Genomic DNA, 20489 nt, shown 5'->3' on the forward strand with positions numbered 1-20489 from the left:
TAAAAATCTAAGAAAAAAAATGTAAACCCATTTTCAACAGTCAAGTCAGTTGTGGTTTATTCAGCATAAGCCAAAGAATTTATTCCAGGTGAGACCAGACACAAGTTCTATTCACTCATTCATTAAGAAATAAGTAGATTATTAGTTATGTATGAAAAGATTTAATGCCCAATGATGCAATGTAAAATACAAACTCATTTTGGAACAGAGACACAGTTAGTACAAAGAGTCTGTCACTGTCCAGCAATGTGCTGCGCCCAGCAAATTTTAGAGTGAAGGAAGTTATGGAGAACACTTTTCTGCTTTTATCTATGCCTCTATGGCAAGCCGTTTTAACATAAATTTGGTTTTACCGCCCTTACCCTTCCAAATATCTCAAATTGTTTTATGACTAGACGTTTTAGCGATCTAAGATATCTCAAATTATATTTTGACTAGATAAAATACCTATTTGAGATATCTCTAATTACATTCTGACTAGTCGAAATGACGTCAGATATACCATAGAATTGTATGGAAAAACCAAATTTATGTTAAAACGGCTTGCCACACAGCTTCTCTATTTAAGATATCTTAAATTAACATTCCCTGACTTTACGTGGCAATTTGAAAGTGTAATGAAACAATGAAAAATAGAAAAAACGAAAAAAGATGTGACGCACAACTTTCATGTTGAAAATGCTTTGACAAGAGCAATTTTAGCCTTTCAAAGTTGCTTTTAAGTGCATTCGGTTTGTCGGAAATGAACAAACAGGAAATTCTTTGCATATTTGAGAAGCAGTCTAATAGTTGATGAAGTTTTGCGTTCTCCGCATATCCAGCATTGCCGAGCTCTTTCTACGTTGTGGCATTTACTGACAATTTTATGCAGGAAACATAAAATTCTGCAGGCAACTGTAATTGTAAATGTAATTGAAGATATCTTTAATTATTATTCTTACTAGTCAGAATGTAAATGCAGATATCTTAAATTACCATTCCGGATACTCAAAGTGTAGTTTTGTCTAGTCAAGATGCATTTTTAGATATCTAGAATGTAATTACGGAAAGTCAGACGAAACTGAATTAACGTTAAAATGGCTAGTTGCTACTGACTGATTTGTCTTCCTCTGTTGAGCTACGAGGTCGCTTCGGTACGACCAATAAACGTCCACTGGCTTGCTCTCAACCTACCTTTTCCTTCGTTTATCTCGAACGAGCCAATGGCAGAGCGTCTTTCCTGTTCCTTTGCTTTTGCACCAATGAGTTGGCTAAGAGATGCAGCTCGTCCAATCAGCAACTGCTAAGCTCCGTGGTGGAGGGCGGTCTTAGCCACTGGCGTTTTAATGTATTTTGGCGGTTATGCGGAAAACATGGCGCAAATTTTGCAAGGTACTGTATCATGAGTGTTGTTTAACTGTGTTTTCGGGGGTATCCTTCGTTAGAAAGTTGTAACGTGAGAATTCTTGTTATTCTGCTAATCCACGGGTCGTCTTTGTGACAAAACTTTACTGTCAACTTTGTTTTTGTTATGCAGAGTATCTTTATCGCGACTGCTCGACTATTCAAATTACTTGCGCTTCTTCATGAATTCGGTTGTCAAGTTTTAATACGGTTTAAGATGTGTGCTTAGAGAAGCACGTTGCCATTGTGTGGAAGATTGTTGTGAAAGGAAGAGGGACAGAACGGCCTGAGAAAACGGAGAGATCCACGCGGGAAGCAGCGCCTTGAAAACTTTTAAATGTCTGTGGATCTGTACTTGGACGTATCCGGGTTCACATTTAGACTTACGAGAAGTCGCATTTTGTTCTGTATTTGACAATTAGTCAGTTAGCTTAGCCAGAACAGTAAAAACAAATATTTCTCCCAATCCTTTTCTAAATAATGAATAAAGCCTCTTGGTTTATGCGGACACATGTTCAAAAACATCAATAAATTCTGTCCCAAGGGTTCTGTTATTGTTCTGATTTGCGCTTTTGAATCAGACTAAAACCTTTGCTTTTTGCGTTGCGTTGCCGTCTTGCATTTAAGTACATCTTTTTGATTTTTGCATTGCCAGATTGCTGCGTGCCTTGCAAGATAACTTTGGATGAGCTAGAGACGCTTTGCCGTGGGGAGAGGCTGTACTGTCAAGAGCTTAGTGTCAACAGAGCCAATGTCAATGACTACGAAGTGGAGTTTCTCTGTGATTACAAGAGGACCAGGGAGGTATGGTCTTATTATTTTAGCAATAAATATAACTGGTTCTGTCCATTTTTCAAATTTTTTTTTTTAATGTCGAGAAATAAGATGCATTCTCTCAATATTTTTTTTTGTCATTAACTGATTTAAAGAAGATATAGTTTAGCCAGGGTTTGCTTATACATGCATTCCTTTTTTTTATTTCCCAGAAAACCAACACATGAAACTGCAAATATTGTCTCAAGTTTCACCAGACTTATTGCTAAAGTGTCTTGGGGGGGAAACACAACAACGGGTAGTTTAGAAGTGTGCATGGAGATAACGACTTCTGTTTATTTTTCTGAAGATCTGTGGGTTATCTTTTCCACGCCTTTTATTTTGAAACCAGTGTAGAAAAGCATACTGTCAGTTATTACAACATGTTATATTTGACTGAGCTCAGCTATCCTGTAAAGCAGCAGAAACAAAAAACAAGTTATTAGAACAATAAATAATTGAATATAAGTAATCTAAACTTGAAAAGGTAGTGCTGAAATTCCACAACGTCTATGTTTGCATGCAAGTAGGTTAAAAAGTACTGTTGATTTCAATTTGTAAGATCTGTTTTTATTAGAGGACTGCTTTTAAAATATTCTTTAGAATGATAAAAACACATTCTAATTGGATAAAACAACTCCTTTCATATTATTTTAGACCCTTTCCAAAGTTTGAACTAGTCAAATATGTTTATAGATTTCTTGTCGGCCTTGGAAAGTAAAATGGTCCTACACCTTACACTTTTCATATACAAACATTAGTGGTGTCTTGATACCAGCGTTAAGTAGTCATGCTCCGAACCGATACCACTTTACACTGCTGTGCAACTCGCTAAACCACACTGCATACCAAGTTATGGTGGTAAAACATTAATAAGTTATTTGTTGATCCTCCAAAGAAGAAGAAGAAGAAGAAATGATAAATGTGATAGCAGGAGGGAGTGAAAATGTCAATAGTTTGGAGCAGAGGTGGCACTAGACATTTTTGGTGTCCATAATTTTGACTGTGCCACGCAAAATGTAGTCCTAATCTCTTTTTACCCGTACATTTGAAATTGAGAGCTGGACAGACAATCCACTGTGTCAGCATCAAGCTGAACACATTTAACTTTTTCTCTGAAAGTTACCATTTCACCAATTGAAGTAATCAGAAGTCAGCAAGACTGCAAACATTATCCTCACTGGATGAATAATCCCACAGTAGTGGTTCAAATCGAGATGGGGATAATAAAAAGTTGGCCACTATGAGTTAAAAAACCAAACAAAACAGCTTCCATGGCGGGCACGGCTGACTCTGTGTTTATGGAAAGTGCCTCAAGACATTTGTTGTGAATTGGCAGCATATAAATATACTGAAAAATGTAATTGAGTCATCTCTCTTTAACTTGGTGAAAGATGTGTAGATCAGTCTTTGGGAGGACTATCTAAAGTTTTTATGTGTTTCAGGGAGAAGAGTTCTACTTTGTTAAGTGGAAAGGCTTCCCTGAATCTGTCAATACGTGGGAACCCAAAAGGAACCTCAAATGTCCAAAACTAATGAAACTGTTCCACCTGGACCTGGATCAAATACTGAAGCGCCAAAAGGGGCGTGGCCTCCCCAAGCGTTTGGATAAAGAAACTGTCTTGATCCTGATTCAGAAAGCCAAACTTCGTCAGAGTCTGCATCAGTGGGAAATCCATTTAAACAAGACTCGCAATCACCCGGGTCGCATTTTTGTTATAAACGAAGTGGACCTAGATGGCCCTCCGAAGCACTTCACCTACATTAACAATTACAAAGTCGGTCCAGGTATCGTGATCAACGAAATGGCCGTCGGCTGCGAATGCACGGACTGCGTGAACGAGCCGGTGAATGGCTGCTGCCCGGGGGCCTCGCTCCATCGAATGGCCTACAACGACAAGGGTCAAGTACGGATCCGGCCGGGACAGCCCATCTACGAGTGCAACTCCAGGTGCAACTGTGGTCCCGACTGCGCCAACAGAGTGGTGCAGAAAGGCATCCAGTTCGACCTGTGCATCTTTAAGACAGAGAACGGCCGTGGCTGGGGCGTCCGCACGCTGCAGCACATCAAGAAGAACACATTTGTCATGGAGTATGTTGGAGAGGTGAGACCTGCTCAAATGTTACATTCTTTTAGTAAACTCGGGTCTAATTTTATTTTATTTTTTTTAGGTAAAACTGTGCCCTGTGTGTGGCTCATTAAGTACAGCTCAGCTAATAATTATATTCTTGATGTGATGAAATTACGGTATTCTAAAAGGAGCTGTTTTGTCAACAGATGTAGCTCAACAAAACTAGGTTGGTGTTTAGTTTCCTGTTCGTGTTGCGGTGAAGAGACCTGCAGTGTTCTGCGCAATACGGAATGCTTATTTATGTAAGGTCAGTGTTTCCCAACCCTGGTCATCAAAGGCACACTGCCCTGCATGTTTTACGTGTTTCCCTGCTTCAACACAACAGAACTGCACTCATCTGAACCACACGTGTTTAAAACGGAGAAACATGTACAACATGCAGGACACTGTGCCCCAAAGGGACCAAAGTGCTGCACAGAATACATAAAAACAATGCAAATGCCATTATAAAGACTAAAACATAAAACAGAGAAATAGAAAATAGTCTAAAAATACATTTCCATCAATGCAATAAAAGACTACAAACATATACAGGAGATAATATCAACGTCTTGCGTGGCCTCAAAGGCCAGGACAAAGAAAAGAGTTTTAAGAAGGGATTAAAAATCAGTTCTCTGGTAACTTATTCCATATTTTAAGACCTGTCACAGCAAAGGCACGGTCCTTCCTAAGCTTCTGTTTTGTGTTAGACTGAGGAACAGCTGATCAGCGGGGAGCAGAAGGACGGATAATGGTGCAGCAGCTCCGAAAGGCAGAAAGAAGCAAAGCACTGCAGGGCCTTAAAACCAAAAAGTCTTTAAAATGAATCAAATGTATGTGAAGTCTGTGGAACTAAATTAGTCTCAAAGATATATGTGTGCAATAAGATTCACAGGCCTGCAGCATTTGTAAGTGCGCAACATAATTCACAAATGTGTAACACAATGCATAAAGTGTGCACCTCAGGATCCACATTTGTGCTGCAGTTTCTCAAATTTAAATGGCCTGTACTTGTATAGCGCTTTATCAAATCCAGAGGACCCCCAAAGTGCCTTACACTACATTCACCCATTCACACACATTTACACACAGAGGAGAGGCTGCCATGCACTGGTGCCACCGAGTCCTCTGATCACCACCAGTGGTCAAATTTACAGGTTTCAAACTGCGCATACAAATCCACAACACAAATGAGATGACATGGTCAAGGCAGTTGAAGACCTGCGATATCTGAGAATTGTAATTGTAATGCTGCGTTGAAGGCAGTTGAAAGGCTTGGATATCTGAGCGTTATCAGATTTAATGGGAATAATTCCGTATTTTTGGCTTGGCCCAGTGGCACAAAACCACTATAGTAAAGACATGCACTTCCGTCAAAGTTACTGGACTCTACAAATGTTAACTTTGTAGGCTGCACTACTGAAATATACCAATTTAGATGAAAATGTTCTTCTTTTCCTGGAAAAATAAAAACTCAGTGAAAACTAACGAGAGCAGCAGCACAATCTTCAGCGCAACGGTTTAGCCTCCATCATGGGTCAGATTACACATAACGTGGTCAGTCTTCTGTATGATAGTTTTGTTTTTTTTTTTTAAAGGTTTTATTGGCTCAATGTGTCATAATTACAAAATAATATCTCATAATTACAAAATTTGAAAGATACCTTTCAAATTTATGACATTTGGATCTCATTATTATGAGATCCAATTGTCATAAATTTGAAAGGTATCTTTCAAATTTAGCTATCTCATAATTATGAGATACCTGAAAAGATGCCATGAATGTCACTGCCTGGCCTTCTGTGTCACTCATGGCCTGGGACTTCCACAGAGAGCCGGTGTTTTAAGTAATTGATTTTTATTTTCTGAGAGTAAGAACATATAACAACCAACAATGCTCTATAGTCATCAAACTCAATGTTTCCCTCAGAAAACGTGCTAAGCCGCTATGCCCAGTGGTAGGTTCGCCAGGACGATCCACCAGCTGCTCGCCATGTTTTTGCTTAAAAAAAAACAAAACTGTTAAGTTGACAGGAAATGTAAAAATATTACTGGGTAATTATGTTACTGGAAGACATTGACAATACTTAAACTAGTGAGTCTTAATAACAACAAACAAAAAATACAGTTAAAATAAATACTTTTTTTGCACTTCTGTTAAGTCGGAATGAAGTAAGCAGCCAGTGGGTCTTAAAACATGCTGGTCACATTCAGAGCTGGCCCAAGGCATAAATGAACTAAGCAGCTGCTGAAGGCTCCCTGGATATTCAGGGGCCCACAGAAATGGTAACATTTGAACACAAAGCATTGGTCTAGAATGTTAACATTTGTGTATTGAGAATGACAATGCTGTTAAATTTGATTTAATTGTTTCAGCAAATATAAATTGTTTCAGCAAATATAAATTAAGATTTTAAATTATTACTATTATTATTATACTACACAGCTTTGGAATTTAAGATTTAAAAGAGCTGGCAAGTTTGTAAAAGTGCAAAGAACAATCTTTATAGTTAGTATTTTGTTACCAGGGTTTTCCCCAATGTATTATGAGCCTGGCGGGCCACCAGGCTTTACTTGTGCCCCCACCAGGCTTAGAATTGCTTTTTTTTATTTTTTTATTTTGCATTGTTTAAGACTATACTGTTGATGTTCAACTATAAACACAAACTAATAACACATAATTATCAAGTGATATTTAAACATTTTCTGTGAACTTTAAACGATTTTTAACTCAAAAACATGACGAGCTGCTGGATGAGTGACTGCCCTACCACCCAACCAACAGGCTTAGCAAGTTTTCTGGGGGAAACCTTGGTTACCATAACTACTATTTGATGCTTTAATCTTTGTGTTTGAACTCAGTTGGTTCAGCAAATTACAATTATCACCGACTGCTTTTAAGCTTGGCCAATTAAACAAGACCCTCTCTCCCAGATTCCACTAAATCTATATTGTTGTCAGGGATGCTGATATTCTTAGCAGGAAGAGGGGCCCATTAATCAAATTCTGCTCAAGACCACATACAACCTTGGACCAGCCTTGCATGACACGCAAGAGTTGCGACACTGCGCCTGGAGCGACGAATGGGAAGATTTAATTTATGTGGCAATATTAGGGAACAGCACCATAGAGAGATGGTAGGGACCAAGCTTTTCCATTTTCCTGACTGTTGAGGCTATTTGATTTGTAGGCTGATTATGAGAAGTTTTTCCTGATCTCTGCTCTTGTCAGCTGGCTGGCCCTTTAGTGCTCGTTCGCGTATTAACGCACCAGCCAATCAGGGAACACAAACAAACTTTATCAAGCTGCAGCGCAGACACAGAGCCAAGCAACTGCCAAACATAATTGTTTGTTCACAAAAATGTTACAAAAACAACCTTCCTATTTAAATGGTATATTTCACCAGTGCAGCCCACAAAGCTAATAGTTGTAGAATCCACTAACTTTAATATGAGTGCATGTCTTTAATATAGTGGTTTTGTGCTACTGGAAAAAGTCAAAAGGACAGTATTTTCAATAAATCTGGAAATACTAGGATGTCTGACCTTTTCACCAGGCTTGAACGCATCGTCTCAATTGCGAATCCCATGCGGTAAGAGGGTCAAAAGCGCAAGCAAGCTGATCCATGCGCTCATGCTGAGCGATCCATCTGCAGCTGGTGATTCGGGCACGCACATTTTGGGGATTTGCCCACGGTATTATTCTTGTGCAGTTTGGAACGTACACATTTCAGAAACTGTTTACACATATGTGACTGTTGAGGCATGCATTTATGCGTTGTGTTACATGTTCCATCGTTTCCTCAGATCATTACAACGGATGAAGCAGAGAAGAGGGGCCATTTCTATGACTGCCAGGGCTCTACGTACCTCTTTGACCTGGACTATGTGGAAGATGTTTACACTGTGGATGCAGCTCACTTAGGAAACATTTCCCACTTCGTCAATCACAGCGTAAGTGTCTGCAGAGTGCGTTCACTACACAGTCCAAACATCTTTTAGTACTTCTGTCTGCCAAATGAATAACTATAAGTGAGTGCAAAGGGCATAATTAACAAAATTAGTAATTGAGATCAAAATTGCTACGTCGGGGCACTACCTGATTTGAATTAGAATTCCTCTTGTCATTGTACAAGAAAGAACAACAAAGCTTAAAAATGTCAACTCTTGAAGGCAGTGCAGCAAAGAACATATAAGTATATTGACAATATAATATAAAACTGCAGTAGAAACACTCTGAATGTTCATGAGCTGGAAAATTATGATTGCTCAGGGTTTGGATGAATTTGTGATGCTCAGGGCAGCAACAGCTCTCAGGTAGAAACTGTTATTTAGTCAGTTTGTTCTTGTCTTTGTTGCCCTGAAACGCCTTCCTAAGGGTAAGAAGAGGTGGTGGTCGGGGGGCTGAGGGATCTCTGGTGATGCTGTGGACTCTCCGGAGCAGGTCCTGTAGATCTCCTCCAGAGATGGAAGAGGGCAGCCAGTCAGTCTCTGGTCAGTGTTTACAGCCCTCTGGAGCTGCTTCTTCTGTGCCGCAGTGCAGCTGGAGAACCACAGCGAGATGCCATGGCTCAACGCCGAGTCCACAGAACGGCAATATGACACCAAGAGCTCAGGACTCGGGTTGTTGAAGTGGAGTGGGCATTCCAGATCAGGTCTTCACTGATGTAGGTGCCTAGGAACCTGAAATGTGGCACCATCTCCAATGTGAGGTCCCACATTTATTATGATGGGGTGAATGTCTGGTTTACACCTCCTAAAGTCGACAATCAGTTCCTTTGACTTGTAGGAGTTGTTCCACCTCCACTCTCTAAGCAGTCTCATCTCCAGAGTTGAGCCCCACCACCGTGGTTTCATTAGCGAACTTTATGATAGTATACTAGGGGGCTTGGCACACAGCCTTGTGGGGAGTCTGTGCTGGTGCTCAGTGCTGAGGACAGGTGGAATCCTACTCTCACTCTCTGGGAGCTGTCTGTCAGGAAGTCCATAATCTAACAGCAGATGTTGTTGGATCCCACAGCTTTCTCACCAATCTGCTTGGAATAACGTGGTGTGCAGAGCAGGAGCGATGGCATTCTCTGTAGACCATTTGGTTGTGCAGGCAAACCGGTGGGGGTCGAGTGTCGGGTGGCACTCGTGAAGTGATGTGACTTTGAACCACTTTCTCACAGTGCTTTGTAAGTTAGTGCCTCTGGCCGGTAGTCACAGAGACTGCTAATGTTGTTCCTTTTCTCCTGAATCACTAAGACTGTGCTTATTGGGGAACAGAAGTGAGGTGCCATAGTTGAATATTCGCTTGGCTTGTGCTCATTGTGCCATTATTTATCTATAATCCATTCCCTAACATTCTTGTATAATCTGTATAATCTGTGCATATAGCTCCCATATTTATATTTATACACAATATCTAGTATATCTCTTGCTATAACCCCTTACAGTCCATACATGCATAGTCTTGTACATCTGTAAATAAATATTTATATCTCGTAGAGCACTTCTGGATAGATGCAAACTACATCTCGTTGCTTGTACTTGTGACAGTGCAATGACAATAAAGTTGAATTCTATTCTATTCTATTCTATTCATTTGTAAAGCTACCCTTACACTAAGCTACAGAGCTGGAGCACTGTTGTAATCCATGCATCGTGTCAGTCTATTGGTCCCCCGAAAAGCGGTGAAAACCCGAATATGTCCAGGGAAAAGAGGAAAAAGAGTTTGGTCACTCTTTTGTGCTAATAGCACCCAGCATTCGTTAACAGAAGTGGTGGAAGAGAGATCGTTGTTCAGCACAAATATTCATCCGGCCAGAACACATGGCGCTAAGTAGTAAAAGAATCAATTAGCCTACTAATAATTAATAAATCTGCTTGTATTACAAACCTCTACACTACAGCTGCTACCATGTCATGTATACAAATAAAATGCATAATGCACACTCACTCCATTGCTGATTATTTCTTTAAAGACAAAATGCATCCTCCTCTCTTTGCACAGAAGCTCATTTTAGTTCCATCAACAAATCTTTTTCTATGGTTTGTTCTTTCTGCAAAGTATTTTTCTCTTGTTACCCCCTGGCACTGTTCACTGTACAGGGTTTCCCCCAGAAAACTTTCTAAGCCCGGTGGTCGGCGCGCCGAGGCGGTAACCATGGTGATTTTGTGTTAAAAGATGTTAAGTAAACAGAAAATGTAAAAATATAACTCAGTAATTATATGTCACGGGAAAACATCGCCAGTGAAACGATATTTAAACCCACAACTAGTCTTAAAAACAACAAATCAAAAAAGACAATTAAAATGAATATCAATTATTTGCACTTCTGTTTAATCCAAAGTAAGTCAGCGGCTCCTATCAGGCCCCCCAGGGCTTCAGGGGCCCATAAATGCTAATATTTTAACACAGACCACAGATACATAAATGTATCATTTGTTTATTCAGATCATCAATGCTGCTAAATTTGATTTAATGGTTTCAGCATAAATAAATTAAAAGATTTAAATTGTTTAACATGTATATGTAAGATTTTAAGGAGCTGGCAAGTTTACTTTGTAAAAGACCAAAGAAAAATATTCATAGTTAAATTGTTTCGTTACCACAGCAACAATCTGATGCTGTGAGTTTAATCTTTGAGTTTAATCTCTGTTTGTTCACAAATAAAATGAGTAAATTGCAATTATAACTGATTGCTTGTTAGGTTGGCCAGTTAAACTACTCCCCCTCTCCCAGATGCCACTAAGTCTAACACAGAAGCTGTTAGAGATGCTGGTGTTTTTAGCAACAAGAGGGGCCCCTAAGTCAGATTCTGCTCAAGGCCTCATACAGCCTTGGACCAGCCCTGCAGCATAAGTTAAATCCACTGCACTGCGCAGAAATGCGCAACAAACAGGAGATTTAATTTAATGCTGCTAATGTGGCTTTAGTAGCTCTTCCATTTCGTGTCTGTTGAGTTTTTAACAAGGGGACAGAAACTATGTTGGTTGGTCCAGCTTAGGGGACGAGTTTCTCAGATCGCTCCTCTGAAAGCGCCACTACAAGTTATTCCTGCGGTTCACGTAGAGCTGCGCAACCAGAGCTAATGTAGTGGGGTTTAAGTTCTTACCTTGATCAAAAACTCTGGAGAGAAACATAATTCCTCAAAGGGGGTTGATGTAAATATCCACACAGGTCAGCCTGTGTCCAGTTTGACTGAAAGGATCTGTGTTGGGGTAAACTTAAGACATCCAGCTGCTGCAACGCGCAGAGGCTCCAGCTGTGTGATTGGTTCGGCTTTAAATGCATAAACTATAAACCTATAAACATCTTTTAGGAATAAATCTGCAGTGAAACGCTCAGAGCAACAGAAACGCTTGCAATCCGGCTTAAAAAAAAAAAGGCAATGTTTTTATTTTTTTTCATAAAAACATAAACAAGAAAGGCTTAGCCTGGCGGTGGGGTTAGTAAAGCATGGTGGGCGCCAGGCCTGTAATACACTGGGGGAAACCCTGCTGTGTGACGTACTGTCACAGCACTGCCTCAACCCAGTCTTCTTTAGGCAATGCGTAAATTCAACAATTTTCATTAAAATAAAAAAATAATAATTGTACGACCAATAAAAAAATCCTAATTTATATAAAAGTGGACAAATTGATTTTCTCTCATCATTGTAAGCATCTACGTATGTTACTCCACATGTACTCTTTGTGCTTGTAAAGATTATATGTAGCAGATTTAATGACAAATCAACTCATTAAATCTGTGGAGCGATGCTCAATATATCACACTTAGTTTTGCTTTTCTGTTCATGGCTGTATTAGGCTTTGAGATTTTCATTTTTGTTAGTCTTAAACCCTTTTAATGGTTATTTTATAGTTTTAGCGGCTAAATGTTAAGGGCAACTTGCAGTTCAATTTTAATAGCCATTTACATAAAAATATGCTTTTTCTTTTTTTTTTTTTAAAGATGCTGCGGTACGGTTTTCTCAAAATATGTAAAAGCATTTCTTTTTATTCTTGTTATATTTGAGCCTGAAAATCTTTTCTTTTTTGTAGTGCAACCCAAACCTGCAGGTCTTCAATGTGTTCATTGATAACATAGACGAGAGGCTTCCCAGAATTGCTTTATTTTCAACACGGGCGATTCGTGCTGGAGAAGAGCTGACATTCGACTACAAGATGCAAAGTAAGTATTACTCACTTTTGTGTATTCTCTTGTAGATTATTGAAGTCTGCTTTTGGAAGAAATACCCCTCCGACTTTCTACGTGAGTCTTGCTTTCTTTGTTTGTAGTTGATCCAGTGGACACAGAAAGTACCAAAATGGACTCCAGTTTCAGTCTAGCAGGACTCCCTACCTCACCAAAGAAAAGGATTCGAGTGGAGTGTCGCTGTGGATCAGAATCCTGTCGAAAGTACCTGTTTTGACAGGCCTGCAAAGAATGTTGCCTTAAAAAAAAAAGAAATGACAGCTGGAGTTGAAGTTGTTTTTTATTTTTTATATAAAGTTTTTTTTTTTTTTTTTTTACTTATATTTTCCACATGGCAGTGTTTTAATACATACGGTGTAGTTGTTTTCTACCATAAACTGCAGCTTCTGTTGTTAAATGTTTGATTCTACTTTAGTCTGCCATTACAACGGCGTATCTTTAACCCTACGTTAAAATGCAGTTTTACAGACTGACCAGCATTTATAAATGTTCTTCAGTGACAGAGACCAAATGAAACAAACTTGAATTTCATTCCATCTGTCGCGCTCTGTAGCTGTTTTGACTTTGGCATTTGTCAACAGATTTGCTGAAGTGCAAATTCACAAGTTGTGGGAAGCTCTTATATTTGTACTTGGACTTTAGATTGACCTAAATTTAAGGCATAAATGAAATTGTTTTGGTTTTTATAGTGCTCTCACAGCATTGATGGTCCTGTGAGTTCTGACTGAGGACAATATTTTTTTCTAGACTAATGATGAAAAACTCTTCATCTATTTTGTCCGCTGCATTATGTTATGTTGATTATAGTCTTCTAAAACTCGAGTCTACGAATGTTTGAACTCCAGTTCATGTCCCGTACGCTGTTCGTTTAAAACGAGTTGTCGGATCCCTTAACTTTACCGCGTTATGCATATTGTATATTTTTATTATGTTGTTGGTGCCCACGTTGCCAATGCTGTGTAGCAAGTACAGTGATGTCTGTCAAGACATACTGGCTTGCAGAATGATGTGGAAAATCTTGTCCTCATGCCAATGTCTTTGTGTCTTTTGTAAATATTTGTAGTAAAGATGAGACTGTGTGCTTGGATGTAAGAAAAAAAGAGCATATTTAAGAAAGACTGTTTCTGTATCATATTTGTCTAAAATTTATTTTCTCATGTTGGATTATATTCATTAGGGCTGAAACAATTAATGGGTTTAATTGTGAAATAATTAAACTTAAATTGTATTTTGAATAATTTGAAATTCGTAAACATACTTTTGAAATCCTAGTATTGTGACGACGACATGCTCCATTATGCTTTTGGTTTATTATTGCCAATGAAGTTCACTTCTGGTACTTTATTACTCTGTACGTTATATATTTCATTGCAATGCTGGAAAAATATTATGTTACCAATGTTGAATTGCATAAGGGCCTCTTCAACACACCTTCCATGTGAAAAATAATAGAGTATTAAATATATTCACATTTTTAAGACTGCATTGCCAATGCAGAAGTGTGCAAACTGTGAATATATCGAAAGTTTACAGACAATGTGTTCACAAAAATTTGCACATTTTTTTATAAAAATAGGTACACTTTAGAGGAAATATGAAAAATATTTCACCAAGGATGGAATACTGTTTTAATCCAATGTCACAGTATTACTTTAGACAAATTGACATTTCTCGTTCCTAAGAGCAGCGAGGAACGATGAAGGAAAACTCCCATTTACTGCACTTTGCAAAAACCTACAGAAAAGAACAATAGAGCAGTTAAACAGAGAAAGTATTTGTATGTGGAATCAGAAGGATCAATATTCTATAATGACAAAATCTTTATCGTAGTATAGAATAAACGATAATGAACTTGGGTGATAAATAGAACCAGAGAGCATTTAATGCCCTTATGGCTGCCGGGTATAAACTGCTCTTCAGTCTGTTTGTCGTTGCTTTTATGCTCCTGTTTCTGCAGCCAGATGGCAGCAGTTGGAACAAATCGTGATCAGGGAGTGAGGAGTCTTTTAAAACGTTCCTGGTTTCCTGAGGCAGTGGGATCTGTGGAGATCTTCAGGAGAAAGCAGAGAGCAGCTGATGGTCCTCTGGGCAGATTGTGTGATTCTCTGGAGAGTCTTCCTCTCTGCTGCTGTGCAGCTGGAGAACCACAGAGACAATGGCAGACGATGCTTTCAATAGAGCATCGATAGAAGGACACCAGTTTTTGAGAAATGTTTTTTTCTGAGGACTCTCAGGAAATAGAGTCTCTTTGGGCTTTCTTTGCCAGTTCTGCTGCGTTTACATCCCAGATCAGGTTATGAACTCCCAGGAAACTGAAGTTTGACACCCTATCAACCTGATCTCCAGGGAAGCACAGTGGTTGAAAATCTCTTTTAATTCTCCTAAAATCCATGAGCTCCTTGGTCTTGGCTGTGTTCAGGATCAGGTTGTCTGTGCACCACGCTGTCAGTTGCTCCACCTCATTCCTGTAGACCAGGGGTCTCAAACTCGCGGCCCGCGGGCCAACTGCGGCCCTCGGGACTATAGTTTGTGGCCCCCGCCTTAATATGAAAGTTTAATGTTAGTGCGGCCCGCGAGTTTGATATAATTGGCACTTTTCAGTGTTGAACGAACTTACCAATCATGGTGGAGTATATTGCTCTCGGGGGCGGGACATCGGCCGGGCCTATTTGCATTTTCTATTTGTCATTATTTGCATGCGGTACATGTGCAATTTCCGCGGCCGCTCCCGCTTCACGTGCTTCAGCATCCAGTCTAGACCCGGAAGTTGCTGATCAGTGTAACGTACTGAAGGTTAGGCGCTGTAACGCTTGGGTTGTGTTTAAGGGAGGAGAGGAGGCGACAGATTCATCAGGACGGTCAAAAACTCACAACCACACTGGTACTGGGAATTCCACAGTGTTGTCCTTTAATAAATACGCTCTTCACCAACCTTACAAAGCCCGGTTGAACGGCTGCTATATTATCAGACATGAAAATTGAGCAGCATCCAAACAACCCGTAACATTACTAAAAAGTTAGGGAGCTAACATGTCCGTCTAGCACGTTTCTCCCACGCTCTCTACAGAGAAGCCGTGGCGCATACTTCTGACATCATTAGCAATACTAGAGTATCTTAAAGAGACACTACACAATTACGGCTGTTACAGCGCCTGACTACGGCCAAATATGGCAATAGGCAATCAGAAAGGTTTGGCTGAGGAGACCGTGTATGTGAATGCGGCCCAGCCTCACCCAGACTCTACCTCCAGCGGCCCCCGGGTAAATTGAGTTTGAGACCCCTGCTGTAGACAGACTCATTTCCCCCCTGAGATGAGACCCACTACAGTTGTGCGGTCTGCAAATTAAGCAAGGATGCTACATTAACGGACTGAAACACAATCGTGTGTGTACAGCGTGAAGAGCAGAGGGCTCAACACAGAGCCCCGTGGAGAGCCAGTACTGATACTGATTGCTGAAGAGCTATGGGGGCCCATACTGACTCTCTCTGTGATCCATCAGAAAGTCCTTAATCCAGCAGCAGGTGGAAGAAGGGATTCCCTGATCTGACAGTTTGCACTGCAGTCTGTCAGGAGGGTGGTATTTAATACAGAGCTGAAATCAATGAAGAGGATGTGTGGGTAGCTCTCTTTGCTCAAGGTAAGACAAGACAGCATGCAGGACAGTGGCAACAGCTCTATAAGCAAACCAGTGTATCAAAGATGTGAGGATTGTACACCAAGATAGGACTCTGAACCAGACTCTCAAAACATTTCATTACTAATGGGGTGAGAGCCACTGGTTGGTAGTCATTGAGGCAGGTGATGGATTCATTTGTTTTTTTTAAAAAACTGGAACGATGTTGGAGGATTTCAGGCAGGATGGGACTCTGGCCTTTTACTGGAAACAATTAAAGATCTTCGTAAAAACTCCGGCCAGCTGCTCAGCACACGCAGGACCACCATCAGGTCCGGCTGACTTTATGGGCTTGACACACAGAACTAGTGTGATGATGATTGGGACCGGATGCCTGGGGTGAAAAAACATTTCAGGGTGCCTCCTTTGTCTGCATGTGTATATGGGAGAAGTAGAAAAACAGTCGGCAATATAAAATCAGTTGATGCATTAACATAAGTGTGGCTTGTCAGATTAGAGATTTAAGGGGGACAAACTACCTTCAAAGCTTTCCATTCATCCATTAGCCAACACACATATCCTTGCAGGGTGGTGAGGAGGACTGGTGGCGTCCATCTCCAGCAGTCAACAGGTGAGAGGCGGGTTCACCCTGGACAGGTCACCAGTCCATTGCAGGGTAAAAGCTAGCAATGGATAAAATGTATGAAAAAGAAATGGTAGATTAACAAGGGCAATAAATTCTGTCCAATTATTTTCAAATCAAGAGGTTTATTAAGCACTTAGTGTTGGGAACACACCAATTTTTGCTGTTAAAAATGTGGCCAGCTGCTCAGTTAAAAAAAAGAGAAAAAAAAGTCTTCCACCATGAAGACGATGTGGAGCTTCATCCTCAGAACTGGTTGGTGATCTGGTGAAGCCGGAGCCTCTTCTGAGACGGGAAATTCTTTAGGTTTTCTAATTCCTGGTCCCTGGCTCCCTCTTTCATAATATTTCAAAATATGTTGAAGATAAAAACAATGAAGAACGAGTTATAACAACAGCCTCACAATATCAAAGTCTCTTTGTCATGCGGAGCTTAATTAACTCCAGAGTAGGTTTATGTAGAAAACTAAATTAAGTTGCAATACACAGAACCTCCAAGCAGTTGCAACATGAAGTTTATAAATTGCACTGCACTGCTGCACTGTTAATAAATAAATGGTTTGTTCTTCGTGCTGCTCTCTGGCAAAAGGTTAAACTTCAACATTTTCAGCAAAGTCCCGTTTTTAGGTTTTCTACAGAAGACAAGAAGTTGAGACAACTGCTAAAGTTCTTAAACCCATTTATTAGCAAAGCTTTTTTTTTTCTTTTTTTTAAAAAAAAAAACAAGCTTTGAAATAAGTTGCGCTTCAGTTTTGTCTCAGTGGCTTTCTTAGGTGAGATGACCTTTGCCTACAGAAAAAACAACCTCAGAAATTGCTGCTGACACCTGTTAGAATGTCAAAGCATGTAAATGGGCTTCCCCAGCGCTTACTGCTGTTAATGTTTCCTCTTCAAAAAAGCGGTGTGACATTTTACACTGATAACTGAGTTTACAAAAGAAAAAAAACACACAAAAAAAACTGCTCCGGCTAAAGAAATGCAGGCTCCAACATAGACATGGTGTAAAAAAAAAAAGAAAAAAGTAAATTTATTACAGAAAATGCAAAAGGTGTGCTTCGTTTAGCTTTTAACGTCCCAAACAGGGAGGAGGAAAATGACAAGAAGAGGAAAAATAGATAAATCTTTCCTCTTTTTTTGCTAATTATGACATTTAGTATGTGTGGCATTGCACTTTTTAAATATGTTTCATACTTAGTTTAACATTTTTCTTATAACTTACTCCATCCATCCATCATCTTACACGCTTATCCCTCGTGGGGTTACTGGTAAATATCTCCAGTGGGCAACGGGTGAGAGGTGGGGTCACCCTGGACAGGTCGCCAGAACATTGCAGTCCATGCGAAGGTGAAGTTGTTGGCATGTAACCTGAACAACAGTGGCCCCAGGATCAGTCTCTGGGGTACTCCATAGTACACTCTCTCAGCTGAGATACTACACCATTTACTCACACACACACACCGGAAGCGTCCAGTTAGGTGAATCTTGTCAATTGGTAAGTTGTGCCGTAGTGTTTTAATTTAGACAATGGCACCACATGGTTAAACATGTCAAAAGCCCAACGTTTAACTGTAAAATGTCTAAAAATATCTTCTTTTCTGTGTCAACATTCATTTTTATTGACTACATAAAATAACAACGTGCCGTTTCAGTAAAATTAGCTCTGAAGTCAAATTGCACAAGCCTCGTTTTCAAGATATGTTGTTTGCTGTTTAGCAGCCATTTTTCTGGAACCTTTGAAAATCTACAGACAAATGTGGTTATTCTAAACAACTAATGGCTTGTTTATCTCCTAACTTGTAAATTGGGGTTGCAATGGCAGGATTTAGTTCAGTAGGAAAAGCACATTCCTCAAGTATTTATGATTCTGACAGATGGAGATATCAAATATAGTTGTATTTTTTTCTTTCAAGCCAATGGATGTGCTCTAGCTCTAGAATTTCACGACCGGCTACAATTTGATGTTTATATTCACTTCGAAGATATTTACTCAAGGATAGGGGAGGATGTCAGGCCTGTTGCTAATTTGGTTAGCACAGCTTTAGGTGCATCTGAAATTCGACATCACTGTAGGCTTTGTAGGAGGTTTTAGGTGAACAAGTATGAACAATAACTGGACAATGGTGTTCTGGACATGAATATATTACCCACTTAAAATATAGCAATGTTCAAAATCTTTTAAAAACATTAGTTTTATATTGCAGTGTGCTTAATGTTATAAACCATTTAGCTAATTGCTGACAGAGTGCCATATATCTCTCTGTAGTAAGACATCATAAAAAGTAATTGTAATAGGTTGGTAATGTTGCAGTGAAATATTTAGGCAGTTCTGCTCCTAATAGCTTGGTTTTTAATCTGAACGTCTAGCACTTTTATGCTCGTTAAATATCAAATGCATTAGCACGTTGCATCTAATTGTGTACTCCTGTTTATAACACGGTTGTCTGACAAACGCAAAAGATGCTGGCTTAGAGACGAGACTGAAAGTATTTATATCTGGGGCATGTCTGGGTTTAAAATGATCTTCAATCCACAACATTTGTCCATGATAAGATTTGAAACATGTAATGAGGCGTCTCTAAAAAGGCAGGATAACAATGCAAGTGAAGTATTTATTGTGAAAACAAAAGTAGATGTTTTTATTTACACTTTAATATTAAATGAAAATTAAAAAATGATACACAACCAGTGGAAGGACCCTCTTTAACATCGCAGCAATCAAACTCTTTTGATAATTGCTGAGCAGCTTTTTGCTTATTTCCTCTGGTATTTGATGATTTATCTTTGGTGATTTATCTTTAGTGATTTATCTTTAGTGATTTATCTTTGGTGATTTATCTTTGGTGATTTATCTTTGGTGATTTATCTTTGGCAGTATTTCTCGCCCTCCCAGCCTTTTGCTTCCTCAACAGAATTTTACCTGGTGGTGAGATTAAAGATGACATTACCCGCCTAGGGGTGTGAATAACTTTGGTCTTAATTGCATATTTTAATATTAGTACATGTTAACAGTTACTTTAAACATTTTTACATGTAGAAGAAATTTATTTATTTATGTACTTTGCCAAACGTGTCTTATATTTATGAAAACACATTACTGCAAGCTGTATTACAAAGAGAGACTTTTTTTTTTTACTTGTATCTTAATTTCCAACTATAGAAAGTATTTTTAGACCATATATCGACAGTGAGTTATTTTGCAGAAAGAGAGGCTTGACAAAGGGATCATTCGTGCAAACCCCACTGATAATAAAGCACGTGAAAAGTAATGAAAGCTAAACCATGAGAGTATTTTGGCACATCCTTTGCTAAACCGTGACAGTTCATGAGGATGATTGTAAGCCAAAGGGACTCCTCCTGAGGTTGTGTACAACTTTATTCTCCTTTAGTCAACATCACCAGAGCAGCAACCACGACTGTAGGCGACAACGTTTCTAAAACATCATTTGCCTAAATCACTGCCGTCATCTAGCTGTCCTTATCCCTGTGATTCGTGTGTTTGGAGAGGATTATATAGCACAGCCGGATGCCTGAGCTGCCACCAGCCCGCTTATTGAGGCAGGTCTACATGAGGATCCATCAGCACTAGAATTCAAGTGGCCGTGGCTCAACTAGAACCACCAGGTACAAACATCAACGCTCTTTTCTAGATTAGAACCCCCTTCAGCCCCAAAACGTCTCGTTAAACTACCACAAAACCGTTTCACTCTCAGAACAACCGTCTTTCTTCCAAGGAGACCTTGCATC

At 39.6% G+C, this 20489-nt stretch overlaps 2 protein-coding genes across 2 annotated transcripts in view; both read left to right on the forward strand.

The window, feature by feature from the left end:
• LOC116721371 (tumor necrosis factor receptor superfamily member 14-like) overlaps window positions 1-20489 on the forward strand; it is a 1133408-nt gene that overhangs the window by 290413 nt on the left and 822506 nt on the right. The window lies entirely within an intron of this gene.
• On the forward strand, window positions 1284-13832 carry LOC116721277 (histone-lysine N-methyltransferase SUV39H1). Its single transcript, XM_032564907.1, has 6 exons — window positions 1284-1371; window positions 2039-2187; window positions 3642-4301; window positions 8114-8260; window positions 12335-12464; window positions 12572-13832. The coding sequence occupies exons 1-6, from the start codon at window positions 1326-1328 to the stop codon at window positions 12703-12705; spliced, it is 1266 nt and encodes a 421-aa protein (XP_032420798.1). The 5' UTR covers window positions 1284-1325; the 3' UTR covers window positions 12706-13832.

The sequence above is a fragment of the Xiphophorus hellerii genome, chromosome 1, assembly GCF_003331165.1.
Source record: "Xiphophorus hellerii strain 12219 chromosome 1, Xiphophorus_hellerii-4.1, whole genome shotgun sequence".
Taxonomy (NCBI): domain Eukaryota; kingdom Metazoa; phylum Chordata; class Actinopteri; order Cyprinodontiformes; family Poeciliidae; genus Xiphophorus; species Xiphophorus hellerii.

Bases quoted from the DNA above. Each gene is read 5' to 3' on its own strand.
- LOC116721277 (XM_032564907.1), top strand. From the start codon at position 1,326: ATGTATTTTGGCGGTTATGCGGAAAACATGGCGCAAATTTTGCAAG. The intron at 8,261-12,334 runs GTAAGTGTCTGC...TCTTTTTTGTAG, and splicing joins CCCACTTCGTCAATCACAGC to TGCAACCCAAACCTGCAGGT. The intron at 12,465-12,571 runs GTAAGTATTACT...CTTTGTTTGTAG, and splicing joins ATTCGACTACAAGATGCAAA to TTGATCCAGTGGACACAGAA.